We start from the raw sequence: 14883 nt of genomic DNA on the forward strand, positions 1-14883 counted from the left end.
CCTGGGTGCCTCCTGGGTCAGAACTCCTGCAGGTTGTTGCTGTGGATCTTGTACTCGGTGGTGGCACTTGGCTGCACACCGGCTTCTGAGACCAGCATTACAGAAGGGAACTTCTGTTGCTTCTGAAAGCACAGCCAGCCTGTGGGGAACCCACCAGCAGCAGTGACACTTGACCAAAGAAAGCCATTACTGGTTACTGTTACTAATTGCTCTTAGCTTCCTCCAATGCGATGAAAGCTTGGCTTGATTATCTAATGGAAAGAAAATAAAACCCGTTTTTTGTCTGATTTGCTAAGGACACAAAGCTTACACAACAGTATTATCCCTCCTTCTCTGCCTCTTTGCAGACATCCGTCACTGGTTTTTGTTCTTGTACTAGGTCTGAGGACAAATGCACACTCCACTGACAGCTTCCAGGTTTAACTCTTTGTTTGTGTAGTGCATTTGGTTTGATAGGGATTTTTTTCACCTGTGCGGGGCCCAGCAGGCTGAGTTTCACCGGGGCCTTTCCCAAAGGATGCTTGCCCTGCATCCCACCACCTTGTCTTCTACAGGGTTGAGATGCTGCTTGCTGCTGGTGGCAACAGACATCTCCAGAGCAGCAAGAATACCCAGAATGGCAGCAGTAGGAGGCCCCACCTCTGAAGGAGCTGCCCCTTCCCAAGGCAGGGTACCACATGCATACACCTACGTATGCATCCATGTGTGCCGTTCTCCCTGCGTGGAGCGGCAGTGCTTGGATCCCGAGTGTGCGGTGCAGTTGGGTGGATGGAGGCACCTGCACCTCCCACCTGAGGTGAAAGGGTTTCTCAAAACTAATTCCCCAAAGGAGTGCCAAAAAGCTAATGAGCTTTGCTTCCCCCCCCAAGGCGTCTCCCCCTTCTCGAGAGTGCGCACGTGGCAGCTCTGCTGCTCTGCACGTGGCCTTCCCTTGTGAGGTGCCACTTTCTGCAGAACTAGGTGCTAGGCTGGGAGAAAAGTGAGACCGGCTCTTGGGATCCCCAGGAGTTGTGCTGCCCTCGGCAGGAAGGACACCGAGAGCTGCCCGTGGGCATTTCCCTGCTCTGGAAGCACTGGAAGCCTGGGCAGAGCTGGCTTTGGGAGATCTCTGAACAAGCCTTGGCAGGAAGCAGGGCCCAGGAGGTGCCAAGAGCAGCAATAAACCAGGGTGTTTAAAGCAGGATGGGGAAACCCAACGACAGTGATTGCTGGGCCTCTGCCAGGGCCTGTGGGAGACCGTTGGGTGGGACAGCAAGGAAGATACATGTTCCTTTAGCTGCTTCCTTCTCAGAACGAAGAAGCTGGCTGTAAGGACCTCGGCTGTCCCTCGGCGCTCCCTTCCCAGGCTCACTCACCTCCCCAGGGAATGACGTGGCTCCTGGCAGGAGCAGGGATCCTGCAGCAGCATAGTCCAAGAGGTCAGAGCTTGATGGATTGATCCAGGGATCAGCTGAGCCTGGGGAATACATGTAGGATGGAAGAAAACAACCTGGCCTCCAAGAAGCATGGGCAGTTTGGCTGCTGCTGACCCCCCAAAGCCGAGATATGAATGGTCTCGGAGAAGATCCAGCCTGCCAAGAGCTTCTTTTGGAACACTGCTTCTACTGAACCCCCAGCAGAGCAACATCTGATTGTGCTGCAGTTATACTGGAGCCATTTGGCTGAGGCTATCTCACTCCCATGGAAGCAGGACTCTCCCTCACTGCCTCTGAGCTTTGCTGAGGTATAGACGGGGAGCATGCCTTGGTATTCAATCAGAGAAGCTATGCAGCTCTTCACCCTTCCCAAACGTCTGCTGGAGAGCCCCAGCACTACCCAAAGCCCACAGCTGAGGCAGACAGAGGAAATCCACAGAGAACAAGGGAAATACACCAAAGAGCACCTCCAGCGTTGTTTTTCCCATTCCAAGCAAGCCAAATCTACTCCGGCATCTGGGTTTAGAGATTTCCATTCTAGCCCTGGGTAAGTGTCATTTTTGGAAGGATTAATCCAGCTGGTAATGAATAAATCTGTTTCCTGGGACTCTGCAGTTTCTGTGCCTCCCGAGGCTCTCAGGAGAAAGTAAGAATTTCTTGGGGTGCTGCCATCCATAAGCTAAACTGCAGAGAGGAGAACCCCTGAAAGGGGCAGCCTTGGGAGCTGCCAGCGCTAGGACAGTTACAGTGGGGAAGGAGTCACACAGAGCTGTCATCTCTCCTGATCTCTACTCCCTGCTGCATCTGGATCTGCTTTCAGGAAACACCAGAACCTGCTGCTGCTGCCTGGAGCGGGACCCACAGAGAAGCAGGAGGAGACAATCAAGCTGGGGAGGGAGGGAGGGAGGTTATTGGGAATGGATGGGCCCCATCCTGTCCCCTCCCATCCTGAGGAGAAAGGGTTGAGGCTGGATGACACATGGTGCAGAGCTCTGAGCAGTGCCCATGGCTTTCCAGGGAACCCAAAGTGCTCCACACTGTTACCTCCTCTGTACCCTCCACCCCAGCCAGTGGCCAGCACTGCTTCCCAGGTTACAGCTCCTGCAGGACAGGAGCTCTGCTGCTCCCTGTACACAAGACACAACACAACATGATGCTGTTGTTGGTTGCAACAGCTGCAGCAACACAATTAAAAGTGATGACAGCATTTGCACCACCTGCTGTCACTGCCCAGAAACGTTTCCCTATAATGTGGGCAGACAGACTGCTTGGGAATCTTATCTGCAGCTTGCATGCTTGGCAAGGCAAACCCTCTGCCAGGCTGCTGTGTGATGCCATTAAAGGTCTTTAGGATAAAGCCATCCTCCTATCTCTCATGCTTCTTTACCCTGCTCCTCCCAGTCCCCCACTGCACCTGGTTCCTTCCAGGGCGAGCTGGAGCTCATCCCCTTGACTTTGTATCTGCTGAAGTTCTGTGAGGATCTGAGTACTGAAATCACCCCTCCTTTCCCTGCCTCTCCAAAATACAAGTTTATTTTCTTCAATGAAAAACCGCCGGTGAGGAGGGGTTGACATCAAACCTGCAAGGAAAACACTGTGGTTTTTCTCTTCATGCTTTGTCTGCCTCTCAGTTTGCTCTCTATTGTACTGGAAAACTACCCTTGCTCTTGCCAGCATGACCTCAATCATCTTTGGAGTGTAGAACTAATGCCTCTCACATTGTGTAGATGCACCTTAGAAGTGCACTGGGTCCTCATTCCCTCTGCACTACAAGCTTGTATTCAGGCCTCTCCTCCTTCGACAAGAAGGACACCAGTCCTTGTGTCTGTAGCTAGGCACATGGGGGAGATGCATCGTCAATCTCCTCTCCTCAGGTCTGGCTGCAGATCCCCTTCTGGTCACACCATCAGTTTATGCAGTGTTAGCAGGGTGTCTCCATGGGACCCCCTTGCCTTTGCCACATCTCCAGTTTTGGCTTCACTGGGAATCCAGATCAATCTGTATCGAGATGGAATTGAAAAATGAAGAAAATAGTTTTATTAATAAATGTTTCCACCTCAACCTGTTCCCCCAGATGCGACCATTGCTGCACAGCATCCTCTGCAGGGGGATCTGCACTGACACTGCCTGCGACTCGGTGCGTAGGGCAAAGCAGGGAGCACACTGCTGGGCAAAAGAACCGGCTGACCCAGTCGAACAGAGCAGCCTACACAGTGGAACAACCTCTAAGTGAAGGTGATGACAAGACATGATTACTGGAGGTTTCAAAACACGGGTTACCCAAACACCTGAAACTGTGTGTTAATGCAGAGCGTGTGGATTCTTGATCCTTGGGGGAATGAAAAACAGAGAAAGTCTTAAATACACCTAAAAGCTCACAAGAACTGTGCACCTGATGGAGAACTGCAGAATCTCTTCATACACACAGAGGCAATTTTGCACTCAGCAACAAACAGCAGTAGCTTACACCTAAAAGATGGGAGAAAGCAAAAGCGATCCAGCACCTGAAGTGCTCCCTTTGCTTCCCTCCTTACAGGAGGGAAACCTGAAACCAGGACAAAAAGCCTTTGCAGGGCATCTGAAAAATGCAAACACACACACTGGATCAGGAGCGGGTTTAAAGTGCACACTTTTATTTTCTATTACAAAGGCTAAAAGAAGCAAGTTTGGTTGTTGGGTTTTATTTATTTATTTCTTTAAGAACAAAACCAAAAATGTTGTTAAAACATCTACATTATTATCTTGATACTAGACCTTATGAAAGATACTAAGTTCTTTTTTAATAGTAAAGCGTGGTATTCTTAAATTATATTAATACAAAGACATATTAAAGGACTCAAAGTCATTACTACCCAGCTCAGAACTGCAGCATCCCCTTGCTGTCTTTCCCTCTCACTTGCTAAAACCCTTCCATTTTTGACATACAGTTTCATACACACTAAGTAGGGTATTTTTTGGTTTTATACTTCCCCCCGTAAAGGTCAGATCAGCTCCAACACCAGTGCCACTGAAATCCCTGCCCCTACCAAAGGATTTGGGAAAAGCTTTTCACTAAGTCCTTCAGCATTTGACAAGCCCCTGCTCTGTGCAAGTGTGTGTGGCTGGGGTTATTTTACAGGGTATGTGATTTTCTTCTAATGTTATAAAATTAAACCATCGCTTGTTTTGTTAATAACCCTCGACTTTGGTTCTGCGCTGCAAAATCATCTCCTCTCACGTGAATGAAGAAAAGAGAGAGCTGTCACAGGGTCAGCAGCCCTACAACGTGTGGTTTGTCTGCAGCTCTGCTAAGAGTACAGAATGTGCTGAAGAAAACCGTCTGGGCTTGGTAAAGCCAGCCTGGGAAGTCAAGTGTGAAGCTTCCTGCCCTTTAAATAATATAAGCAAAGCCTTTACCATTAAAACTTTACTTGCTAGTGAGCAGTATAATCCTCTGCCATCGAGATACGACCGCGAGGACATCCTAGGGGGTTTCAGAATGTGAACAGGGAAGCCTGTCCCATCTCAATGTTTATACCTATCTATATAAACCCTCCCCTCTTTGTTATTTCCCTTTCCCTAACCCAAATAAAAGTCTTCATATTTAAAATGGAGATGCTGCGTTTCCTGGCCCGAGTCCTTTTCCTTTACCCTCATTTAAAAGATTCTTTCGATACCACACACATATAATATTATATAGAGCGATATATTTAATACCTGTGTATATATGCTTCATGGGAGGGGTCACATATATACACACTAAAACAAGTCTGGTGACAAAGTACTGCAACACCACAGACCAGGTTATCATACCAGGGAAAACATAAGGAGATATTGGACGCAACCCCCATGACTGTGGGCCTCCCTCACATCACCTCACCTCCCCTCACACACCTCTCCCCGCCTCAGCCCCGGAGCAACAGGGAGAGGGGACAGCGACCCACTTTGTACCCTACAAAGTTACTGTATGAGAAATCACGGCGCAGTGAACACTAGAGTCACACTAAGAGATGGAGGTTTGGTTTAAAATGAAAACACATCCCAGTGTTCCACGATCCACATCAGCTTCCTTGGCATCTCTGCCTGAGAAGAGCAGAACAAGACAACCCGGAAGCTGATGCCAACCTCCTCCTGTCTCTCTCTGTCTATGAAGCTGACCACTTAAGCACAAGGAGCACCAGGAGAAGGTATGACCCGGACAGCTACAGTGAAGGGCAGAGGAGAAAATACACCACCTGACCACTCAAACTGCCATGTTTGATGCTGCGCCACTCTCTCTCCCCACAGCACCACAGATCCTTCCCCATCTTGTCCTCCCCACACGTGGGCAGAGATGGAAATAGCCACTTCCCTCCCCATCTATCCCAGCGAGCCGCCTGTATCATCAGATGTTATGGTCCTGGCCCCTTCCAAACCAGATCTCAAGGTGCTGAGCAGCTGGGAAAGGAAGCTCACACCAAACCAGCAACCACCATCCACACTTTAAAGGAGAGGAAATAAGCTCTGCAGGGCAGTGGTTGAGTTGTCATCCCTGGAGGTATTTTAAAGACATGCAGATGTGGTGCTCAGTGACATGATTTAGTGACGGACTTGGCAGTCCTAGGGTAAACAGTTGGACTTCATGATCTTCAAGGTCTTTTCTAATCTAAACAATTCTAAGCCCAGGAGCACATTCAGCTTACTTAGAGCATGGAGTATCTCTGAAGGGACCCCAAACCAGCATGCAGCGCACTCTGCTCCTGGGCCGTAACTATCCCAGTGGAGCTGATGCACCCACCTGGAAGCTGGTTTAAAAAAGGTGCAGCTGCCCCCACAGCACCTCCTGCACTTCCACATCTCTGCTGAAGCTGGGAACCCCAGGGATATGGGAGCAGTGGGGGAAGAAGGAGACCCAGCAATGCCAAAGCACAAAGCAGTTCACAGCCAGTTTCTATTTACCACGGATACAGCACTGCCAGCCCCAAGGGCTCTGAGCCTGCTGTCCTGGGAGACTCTGTATGAAAAATACATCCCCTACAAATGCTGGGAAGGAGATGTGTTTGTGTTTGAGTGGATGGTGCCATCCATGCATGCAAAACTGCGGAGCGCAGCTGGACTGTGGAAGAGAGGAAAGGGAAGCTCAGGACAGGACAAGCTTTTTACTGCCTATGGGGTGAGACCAACAGAAAGGAGAAGGCTGGCATGCAGAGCAGTGCTGCCTCTATAAAAGCCGAAACTCCTGTCCCAGAGCTCAGCATCACTGTTTCCCATGGTGGCACATGTCAGGTGGGACAGGAGCGGGTGCATGGCTGGGTCCCGTTGTGCCACTTGCCCTCCACCACAGCCCCTGCCCTGGGTCACAGCCTGGCTGCACTGTGTGTCTGCAAGCTCCCTGCCTCAGCTCCGAGGAGGAGGGGGATAGACCTCTGGTGCTGGTAAGCATCCTTCCAGCTGGATTCCCATCAGCAAAGCTCTGCCTGTGCTGCTCAGTGCTGTCCTTTTGAACAGGTCCCCACTTCTTCTGGCAGTGCAGGTCAAAATGCAGCTATAAGTAACCACGAGCAAGAAGGGAAACCCATTACCTCCCTACCTCTCTTCAGGAGACAAGGCAACACAGGAACACAGGCTCCTTTTGGTTACAGCCTTCCTCCTCACTAATACTGCTCACAGATTGCAGTGACACAGAGTGTGCCACAGCCTCCACTACACCTTATAGATGCCTTCAGTCTTAATGCTACCAGTCACACCAGCCAAAAAACCAAACCAAAACCTGCTGCGCACTGAGAAAGACATCTAATGAGGAGTCACCAATTTGCTTTCCGAGTACAGTCAGCTGAAACAGTCTTAAGTCGCCTACAATTCAGTTCCTGCTGCTGCAAGGGGTTTTATTACTTTGCTGCTCTTAGCTATAGTCTTTATATGACACGGCTGTTATTTCAGCACCAGTTGATGCCTCACGGCAATACAGAGAGCAGAAGCTAAAGCCTACATGTTTTAAGCCAGATCTAGTGGTTTTCCCTCTTTGCATCCCGATTCCTAATTTTCCTGGTACCGAACCCCCAGGAGAGCAGGCCAGCCGCAGCAGTGTTAGATGGGGCTTGCTCTGCAGCACTGAGAAAAGGAGCACATGAACTTCAGGGTCACCTTTTCACCAGATGTCTGGCCCTTCCTCTCAGCTTTGTCCTCCACACCTCCGCAGCCACATTCTGAGCTGAGGGGCAGAAGAATGATACAGCGACAAGCTCTCCAATCCACAGCCCAGTCTAGACTGGATTCATTCCTTTGAATGAAGGACAGTGAAAACAAGAAGATGAAGATGAAGGAGGATTGGGAGGGAAAGAAGAAAGAGGAAATGGATCACAAACTCGGTGAGCACGGTGTTCACTGGCCAAGGAGAATCAAATTCACGATTTCATTCACCACTAATAAATCATCATCTCATAATCTTAAAACAAAAGAAAAGAAAAAGTTCTCTTTGCGAGACACAGGCCTCGCTCTCCCTGCTACTGCCCCCCATGGAAAACCCGCCCTGTGTTTCTCCAGCTGACAGGCTCCCCCCTCATCCCTTACTATACGCCATCCCGCAATAGGAAGTTGTATTTCCCAAAGTCGTCATCCCTGGGGCACAGCAGCATGTCCTTGCGGGCTTTGGCCAGTTTCTGCTTGAGCACCTCCCTCCGGTCCAGCCACTCTGTCAGCTCATCCTGGCCGTGGGCAAAGCGGCATTCCTCTCCTTCGGGGCAGGTCTTGCTCTTCTGGAACCTGCCGGCACAAGGAGCGCGATCAAGACGGCACCCCTGGGATAGGGTTTTTTGCTCCCCATCTGGAATACCCGCTTGGAGCCCACTGAAACATGCTGCCAACTCTGCTTTCTAAGGGTGAAGTGATCCTCCTAGATCCTTCCCATGCACAGCTAGGGAAGGCAACAGAGAGGTTGTGCAGAGCAACAGAGCAGCAAACAGAGCAATGTCTACAAGGGGATTTAGTCAACAGAACAAAACAGTGTGAGCTGGAACTGGACCAGCAGGGATGAGGAGAAACTACCACACAACACCACGTGGTAGCCATGAGAGACAGAGCCTTTCCTTGAATGAAAATGGCACTTCTAACCATCACAAGCCTTCTGAAGACACCTCAAGGCACCGATCTGGAGGATGCAAAGCATTCAAACCACTCAATAAAGCACCTGGGATTCCCCCAAGCATCACGCCAAGCAGACTGTTCAGCAGCCAGAGCCAAGAGCATCCTGGCTACGGAGGGCACAGGTGCAGATGTGAACCCCCCTCTCCTTTTCTAAAGACATGTGCTTGGGAATGTATTTTTACCACTCAGCAGTGTGGCTGAGCATCCCTGGGATCCAACTGCAGCCTCACTGTCACCCAAACCTGCCAGTCTCACCCCTCCTCCAAGCAGAATTCCCTGGGGACTCTGTGAGAAGAGGAGGAGGAGGAGGGAGTGAAGGAGGAGGAAGGATGAGGTCCCTGGGCCTGCTGCCCCATCCCTGCAGCAGCAGCACAGAGGGGAGATGAGACAACGGTACCTTTCGCAGAGCCGGAATTCACCCATGGGGAAGCGGTAGTTCCAGCAGCTGGAGTCGCTGTCCGAGGTGAAGACCTTCTCCTTGTGCTTCTCTGACTGGATGTGCTGCTGCCATTGCTTTTTGCTGTTGCTGTTCTTCCCGCAGAGCCAGCAGTGGTAGCCCATCTAACCGGTGCAGACAGGGCAAAGGGCCAGTCAGTGCATGAACAGTCACACCCATCGGCCTTCCCCATGCTGGCACTGCCTCTCCCCCTCTCTTTCCAGAGCATCCTGGAAGCTCCACTCAGTCTAAGCTCTCCCACACTTCCCTGCCATGCCATCTCTAGGACATCATGCTGCTGCTAAGGGGGAGCAGAGGAGATGCTCTGTCAACATCTACCCTGCACCTCAAACAGGCTTAGAGAACAGTTCACTGACATGGTCCCCATGCCCCTGCTGATGGCACCCAGGAGCACAGACAATGCAGGACTCTTCATACACCATTCACAACCCCTGGCCTGAGGAGATATATCTGCCTCTGGTTCTCCCAGGCCTTTATGCTCCCAACCCAGTTCTTCTCCAAGCTTCTACACCTTTTCCAACAGACCAGCAATGACTTTGCCAGCTTTCCCAGGAGCCGGTAGGAACCTTGTGGAAAGGCTGAGCCCACATGAAAGGGAACCTAAGGTAGACTCCTACTGACTGGAGGATTAACAGGAAAGCCATTGCAGAGCCTTACTGATGCCAGGTCAATCTCTTTCCACCTCATCTATGCTGCCCTTGCTGTGCTGCTCCAAGCTGCCCATCTATCCTGCATTAGCACAAGCTCTTTCCCACAAAAGCAGTGCAGTCCCTGCTGGCTCACACCTGGAGTACAGGAGGGGGCAGGCTGTCAGCACCGAGGAGGAGGGATAAAAGACAAGAGATGAGCTGATTACCATGATGTCAGCATAGTCGGTGGGCATCTGGATCTGTTTCTCCCCTTCTCGCGAGGTGAGTGGTGTCCCCTCTCCAGGCTTCCCAGGATTGTGTTTCTTCAGCCACATGTCATAGGTCTGCTGCATATCCAGTACTGCACAAAGGCGATCCACGAGGTCACTCAACTTCCTGCACCGCGCACAAACTACAGCACAAACACTGGGCCAGCCCTTCCCTCCCCTCCCCTGTCCTCTGCAGCAGCACCAGCCGCCACACTGAAGGCTCAGGAGGCCCCATGTAACCTCCTCAGATCAGACCCCTGGGGAAAAGAACCAAGTTCACACCACGACCATGCGGGGTAGGTGTCTTCTATGAGTCAAGCGGCAACCTTGACAGCAGCTACACAGAGTGTTCAGGAAGGAGGGGAAGTGCCCAAGATCTCCACGGGTTTTCCCCACCAGCTGGTTCTCCATCAGGCCTGATTCTGCTTGACTCAGCAGACATCTCACTCCAGCCAGGGACCAAAGGCAGGGGCTGGATTCAGACTGGTCCCTTCCCTCTAAGCCCTTCATCCTCAGCACTCGAGAGGTAGGAGAGCCCTTAAGCAAGCTGGCCACAGGAAACACTGGGGAAGGGAAGAAGACCTAATGATAGCTTGCCCCAAGTTCAAAACCTGCCCAGAGGACTGCAGTAGATGTCTCTTGGTGCTTTTGTTTTAAAACCCACTCAGCACACTAGTGGGAAGGGAAATTTTGGGTGCTTTGAGTGCACACCTCCTTTTTCCCCTATTTTCTCCTGAGAGAGGCTATGGAAACAAATGTTTGCAGCACCAGGGTGATGCTGTAAGTGTGTTGGTAGTGATTTAGTCCTCTCTAAATGGGTAATTGAGGAACTCGTGGTAATTTGGGATAATGAATGCAAATTCCCCCAAACTAAAACAACTCTTTGTCATCTGCAGATCTTCCTGCTTGGGCAAACACACCCCGACTGGTCTGATGTGCTTTAAAGGCCTCAACAACAAAATTACTTGGACTGCAACAAGTAACAGCGTCTGGCTGGCAAAGACTCTCCATCCAAACACGAAGACTGAAGAAACTCAGAGCATGCCTGAAACCCTCCAAGCTTTGCAGCATCTCCCAACAGAAACAGGTGAGCACCTGGACAACTGGGCCTTGCAGAGAGTCTCTTTTCCCAGCTCACTGTTGGTCTGAATAAACAAGGATTGCTGCCAGGGAGTTGGCTGTCAAGGACATGGGTAACCCCCCAGCTATCCCACAGAAAGTAAGCTGGGAGTCTCCATAATTAATTCCAGACAATCCACTCCACAAAGGCACCACCCAACGATGCTCTCATTCGGGATCTCAAATCCAATCCAATGAATACAATGCCATGAGCAGGGAGTGCCACAGCCCAGGAGCAAGGGATAGGGGCAGAAATGAGCAAGAAAGCTAAGGCAGATACAAGACAGACAAAAAAGATACAGGAGCAGCTACACGTCAGGACTGGTGCTTTGGCAGAGCTCCATACGGAGTCAGGCCTGGGACAATACAGGCAACTGGAGGGACAGCACAGCATGGATTCAACAAGCTGCAGAAAGGGAGGGCAGCAATGGAGCAGTGCAAGACATGGGACCAGTGTGCACTAGTCCCAGAGTGAGGGACTCAAGATATGCATATATGTTTAAGAAAAGAGCAGCTCTAAATTACTGTAGACAGACCTGCCCCATAATCCCATCAAAGCTCATGGTACCAGCTCTGTCTCTGCTGTCAAGAGTACACCTTAACAAACCCTGCATCCATTGCCCACATGCCCTCTTCCCTCTTCCCACAGTCTCTGGTCCGTGTTTCCCCCACTCACTTTTATTTTCCTTCATGAAGGTCCACATGTCTCTCTCCTCAGGGCTGTGGGCGAAGGAGCAGTTGCCCACATACTGGCATTTCCTGCCATTTTGTGCATGGATACACAACTGGTGAAAGAGAGCAAAAGTTAGCATCTGCACAAACACTCCTTGCTAAAGGGGACAGTGGGTTCAGAAAAACAGCTGGGGCATTAAACTGCACACAGGAGAGGTTGCAAACTGGGCCCTCCATATGATGCTAACTCATGCTTCTTTTCCTCGATGACATGAAGGGTAAGTTTTCCCTATAAACATGTGGGCAGCTCAGTTCAGCCCCTGGCCACTCTCTTGTTGCCATTTCCACACGTGACTGTGTGCAGGTACACTTAGTGCTGGCCCTGGGTGAGGCAGCAGGGAGCAACTTGGATGGACCTAATGTTGTCTCCTGCTGGTCAAGTTGCTGGTCCCAAAAGGTGCTCCATTCTCCACCCATTTCCAAGTGGATGAAGAGTGGCCTTACTTACAGGTTGCTTAGACCACACTATTGTGCACACAACTCTACCTCACAGCTACCAACAGCATCATTGACAGGGAAAATGAGCAGCTTTCTTAGCATCGTGTTTACTGATGGTTCCTTCTCCCCCAGTCCTGTCACCAATGTGGACACCAGCTCGCCCATTCAAACTGGGGAAGAAGAGACAACACTGCTTCTCTCTGGCTGGGGCTGAGTGGGAGCTCAGGCAACACACACTCGAACTGCTTTGCTGCATGATCTGTGACTCACCTGCTGGCTCGTTGCCTACTGTAGCAGCTATAAATAACTCCTCTTCCCCCACACCAGCTTCTAGCAACTGCCCTACAACTGGAGAGTGCTCAAAGCCTTGCGCCTGCCCATGGACTAGGGAGCAGCAGATCCCATAGGACAGGGGGAGAGGTGCCTTCTACTTTCAGGGAGAAAGGAAAGGAGAGGAAGAGGGAACTATCAATTGCTGTATTTGGGGCTGGGCTTGGAGGTTGAGTATCTGTAGTTCTCAGAGAACATGGCTTTTTAGATGACTTCTTAGTTCTCCTGTCAAAATACATCATGAGGCAGTTTCACAGTCTACAGCAGCACAGCCATAGGGACAAGGCCTCTCAAGTGCCCTGTTTCACCTCTCACCCACATTGGGAAACCCTGACCTAAAGCAAGAATCAAGTCTCATTCCCAAACCCCATGCCATCGACTTCTTGAGATGGTGACTGCATTAATAGCAATGTCAGAAACTCCCATACGTGTGTAGAGTGGCTTAAATAGGTGCTGCTCCTCCTTCTGCTCCACCCTTTTGCTGGATGTGTTTGAAATCTTGATGCCATCAGTCTGTCCTTGCTTTCCACCTCAGCCAACACGTGCTTGCATCCCTACCAGGTCTCCAAGGGACCAGCCCCAAAGCACTGCACCATGGTGGGAGGGAAGAGGAAGGGGCACCTGGCTGTGCCAGGCATGGGGCTTACATCATACTGCTGTGGGAAGTTGCGGATGGAAGGCAGTGGTCGGACAGACACCCACTTCTTCTTTGCTTTGGACATCACCAGCAGGACACGACGTTCCTTTGTCCAACTGAAAACCAGAGAATAAATCAAGAGAGGCAAAGGAAGAGCAGAACAAAGCTTTGTTTTCCTCAGGGACTCTTAAATACTGAGAGATGACCAGATCCTCCTGTCCAGGTTGCCCCTGCACTATGCAGCTATTCCTAGACATGCACACCTGTGATAGAGAAGCCTCAAGAAGGGTGTTTAGGAGGATTTCTCCTTGTACGTGCTACATATTTCCTGGGGTATCTCTTCTCTTAAAGTCCCTGAAGTCTCCCCCAGGTCTCACAGGGCATCTCCAAGGACTATTAAACAGCTGCTTTCCACCCTTCTACACAGCCAATTCTTGTGCAATCAGATCCATGAAAAACAATTGGGAGTATTTTCTGCTTGAAAGGTGTAGTAGAAATTCAAGTCATTACAAGCACTGGTTTATGAACAGGTGCCAGAAAGTACTAATTCTCCTGCAGCTCCAGCAGGTGATCACCAGGAGATACCCTGGGCAAAACCTCAAGCTCAACTCAGCAGCTGCACAAAGAGGCGTTGTCCTTCCCATTCCAGGAAGCGATCCTCACCTGCTCACCTCTTCCAGCAACTGCTGCTTCTGTCTCTTGTTCAACAAAGTGCTTACATTTGCAATAGGATGATGGACTGTGCGGCTTGTGTTACGGGTTGTGAAGTCCTATAAACCCTTCTATCCTATCATGCCAGGGAGCCTAGGTGAGATGGGCCACAGTTCCCATGACCCAGTGGTGACTGCCCAGGTGATACTCCTCTTCTAGCGGGCTTATAAGAAAGATGGGGACAAACTTTGTAGTACGGCATAGAATCATAGAATAGTTAGGGTTGGAAAGGACCTTAAAATCATCAAGTTCCAACCCCCCTGCCATGGGCAGGGACACCTCACACTAAACCATGTCACCCAAGGCCTCGTCCAACCTGGCCTTGAACACCACCAGGGATGGAGCATTCACAGCTTCCTTGGGCAACCCATTCCAGTGCCTCACCACCCTCACAGTAAAGAATTTCCTCCTTATATCCAATCTAAACTTCCCCTGTTTAAGTTTTAACCCATTACCCCTTGTCCTATCACTACAGTCCCTAATGAAGAGTCCCTCCCCAGCATCCCTATAGGCCCCCTTCAGATACTGGAAGGCTGCTATGAGGTCTCCACGCAGCCTTCTCTTCTCCAGGCTGAACAGACCCAACTTTCTCAGCCTGTCTTCATATGGGAGGTGCTCCAGTCCCCTGATCATCCTCGTGGCCCTCCTCTGGACTTGTTCCAACAGTTCCATGTCCTTTTTATGTTGAGGACACCAGAACTGCACACAATACTCCAAGTGAGGTCTCACGAGAGCAGAGTAAAGGGGCAGGATCACCTCCTTCGACCTGCTGGTCACACTCCTTTTGATGCAGCCCAGGATACGGTTGGCTTTCTGGGCTGCAAGCGCACACTGCAGCTGGCTCATGTTCAGTTTCTCATTGACCAGCACCCCCAAGTCCTTCTCCGCAGGGCTGCTCTGAATCTCTTCTCTGCCCAGCCTGTAGCTGTGCCTGGGATTGCTCCGACCCAGGTGTAGGACCTTGCACTTGGCATGGTTAAACTTCATGAGGTTGGCATCAGCCCACCTCACAAGCGTGTCAAGGTCCCTCTGGATGGCATTCCTT

General features: G+C 50.7%; 1 protein-coding gene across 7 annotated transcripts in view; it reads right to left on the bottom strand.

The window, feature by feature from the left end:
* Positions 1–4028: 4028 nt before the first annotated feature.
* Positions 4029–14883, bottom strand: part of ZC3H7B (zinc finger CCCH-type containing 7B) — a 51936-nt gene continuing 41081 nt past the window's right edge. For all 7 annotated transcript variants that reach the window (XM_061363200.1, XM_061363210.1, XM_061363245.1 and 4 more), the window contains exons 19-23: positions 13138–13243; positions 11667–11775; positions 9830–9963; positions 8914–9077; positions 4029–8135 (exon numbers count right to left, since the gene is read on the bottom strand). In XM_061363200.1, coding sequence (XP_061219184.1) covers positions 7943–8135; positions 8914–9077; positions 9830–9963; positions 11667–11775; positions 13138–13243 — 706 coding nt within the window. In that variant the 3' untranslated portion in view covers positions 4029–7942. The remainder of the gene's footprint in view (positions 8136–8913; positions 9078–9829; positions 9964–11666; positions 11776–13137; positions 13244–14883) is intronic.

The sequence above is a fragment of the Neopsephotus bourkii genome, unplaced genomic scaffold, assembly GCF_033783945.1.
Source record: "Neopsephotus bourkii isolate Nb327-2 ecotype Australia unplaced genomic scaffold, CSIRO-AGI_Nbou_v1 NB_107, whole genome shotgun sequence".
Taxonomy (NCBI): Eukaryota; Metazoa; Chordata; class Aves; order Psittaciformes; family Psittacidae; genus Neopsephotus; species Neopsephotus bourkii.